Here is a 2,500-nt window from a genome sequence, read left to right as displayed (position 1 = left end):
CAACTTGATTATGTTTTTTCTCCCGAAATGTTTTCGCAGTGAAGTGATGAATGCTTTGTTGAAAAGTACACCAAGTGATGATCTCGGTCCTCAGACTTTCACTATCAGGACGTGGTTCCGCTGTGTGATCCTCATCCCCCAAGGCAACATTCAGGGTGAGAACTTTACCGAAAGGATTATTTTTTTGCTTTTTGCCTTGAACAAAATTGACTTGTGACACAATGCCATTGGCTTTGACCCTTTGTACTCTGATTTTTTATTTATTTATTTATTAGCCTGTCTCCCAAGCAGTGGAAGACGGGATTTTGTAATCACTTCTGTGTTTCTGTGTCAGTCTGGGCCGTAACTTTTTTACCATTTGATCTTTTGTCATCAAATTTTCAACAAAGCTTTATTATAATATGGAGAAGACAAATTAATAATTTCCTTTAAATAATTTTCGTTATTTATTATTATCGATATATTAATACTGAAGGACCAATTTTGTGCTCCTCCTTGCGGTCGCGTCACGTTTTTCTCGGTACTGTGACCTGGACTGAAAGAAACTTCGTACCTGCAAGAGTGCATCGCACATCGTGCCAATAGTCAAACTTCAACTCTGAAGCAGAATAAACACTTTTCGCTTTACATTCGTTTACATGGCGACATGTGACATGACCGCTGAGAGGCGTCAGGACGTCATGACATCATCGGTCATTCGCTGACGTCATTACGTCTGTCGTCGACAGACCGTCACTGCTGAGAGGTGTAATTCCACTCCTCTAAAATAGCGTCTGCAATGTAAAACCCTCTTCTGCACATGCTGACGACCTCAGAATGTGAATTTGACGCAAAAAAAATTAACAAGAAACATTGTATCTTCCATGTATTAATACTGAAGGACCAATTTTGTACTCCTCCTAGCAGTCGCGTCACATTTTTCTCAGTACTGTGACCTGGACTGAAAGAAACTTCGTACCTGTAAGAGTGCATCGCACATAGTGGCAATAGTCAACTTTCAACTCTGAAGCAGAATATACACTTTTCGTTGAGACGGGGCGAGGAGTGAAGAGACGGGGGCAGGGAGTGTAGAGGCGGGGGGCAAGGTAAGCAAATTTTTGGGTGGGGGTAAGCAAATTGAAAGCGGGAAATGGGGCGGGGGATGAGTGGGCGGGGGCTGGGGTGAATTAATCAGGGTTGAATGTGAGGGGTGGAGAGGGGCGGGGGCCCGGGGGAAAGTGGGCAGGGAATCAAGAGACCAGTGTGTGTGTGTGCGGGGAGTGAAGAGGCGGAGGTGGGGCCGGGGTAATTAAATTTTTGGGCTGGTGACGTCTCAGGTCTCACTGTCTCAGGGTGACGGAGCGCGAACCACTGTCTTTCGTCGACGGAGTGCAAAGCCCTGGCTCAGGGTGACGGAGCGCGAACCCCTGGCTCAGGGTGACTGAGTGAGAACCACTGGCTCAGGGTGACGGAGCGTGAACCACTGGCTCGGGGTGACAGCGCGAACCACTGGCTCAAGGTGATGTAGCGCGAACCACTGTCTCAGGGTGATGGAGTGCGAACCACTGTCTCAGGGTGACGGAGCGCGAACCACTGTCTCTTGTCGACGGAGCGCAAACCACTGTCTCAGGGTGATGGAGCGCGAACCACTGGCTCAGGGTGACGGAGCACGAACCACTGGCTCAGGGTGACAGAGCATGAACCACTGGCTCAGGGTGACAGTGAACGAACCACTCGCTCAGGACGACGGAGCACGAACCACTGGCTCAGGGTGACGGAGCACGAACCACTGGCTCAGGGTGACGGAGCACGAACCACTCGATCAGGGTGACGGAGCACGAACCACTGGCTCAGGGTGACAGAGCACGAACCACTGGCTCAGGGTGACGGAGGGCGAACCACTGGCTCAGGTTGACGGAGCACGAACCACTGGCTCAGGGTGACGGAGCGCGAACCACTGGCTCTGGGTGACAGAGCACGAACCACTCGATAAGGGTAACGGAGCACGAATCACTCGATAAGGGTGACGGAGCACGAACCACTCGATAAGGGTGACTGAGCACGAACCACTCGCTCAGGGTGAGGGAGCACGAACCACTCGATCAGGGTGACGGAGCGGCAAAAGCATCCGCAGTGAGAAAATGATGCGCTCAGAAGGACACAGCGCGGTGCCATTCTTGAAAATGGGTGCTCGGCAAGTGGCTTAAGCACTCCTGCAAGTACTCCAATTCAACGGTTGATCAGAAACGGTTGGCCAAGCTGTCTCTGCAAACCATAAAGGATCCCTTTCAATTTGAAGCCGGTCTTCACCGCATACACTGCGGTTCATGAAATATCATTAATTAATGAAATCAAATTACTTTATTCCCAATGGCGTTGCTGCATCATGCAGAACAACCCTGGAGATATCACAAAGTTCAATCGCCCATGAAATTTATCATTTTTCCTGCTCGGCTGTGCATGTGTCACGTGGTACATCGAATTGGGGTCCACGCAAACGTTATAACTTTTTTTATAATGT

At 49.7% G+C, this 2,500-nt stretch overlaps 1 protein-coding gene across 5 annotated transcripts in view; it reads left to right on the top strand.

The window, feature by feature from the left end:
• The window catches only part of MMS22L (MMS22 like, DNA repair protein), a 384,598-nt gene that overhangs the window by 258,889 nt on the left and 123,209 nt on the right, over positions 1 to 2,500 (top strand). For all 5 annotated transcript variants that reach the window (XM_085857867.1, XM_085857868.1, XM_085857866.1 and 2 more), the window contains exon 18: positions 40 to 155. In XM_085857867.1, the coding sequence (XP_085713993.1) occupies positions 40 to 155 (116 nt within the window). The remainder of the gene's footprint in view (positions 1 to 39; positions 156 to 2,500) is intronic.

The sequence above is a fragment of the Eptatretus burgeri genome, chromosome 15 (genome assembly GCF_056783735.1).
Source record: "Eptatretus burgeri isolate ZD-2024b chromosome 15, Ebu_testis_v1, whole genome shotgun sequence".
In the NCBI taxonomy this organism is placed as follows: Eukaryota; Metazoa; Chordata; class Myxini; order Myxiniformes; family Myxinidae; genus Eptatretus; species Eptatretus burgeri.
This window is presented reverse-complemented; position numbering and strand designations above follow the sequence as displayed.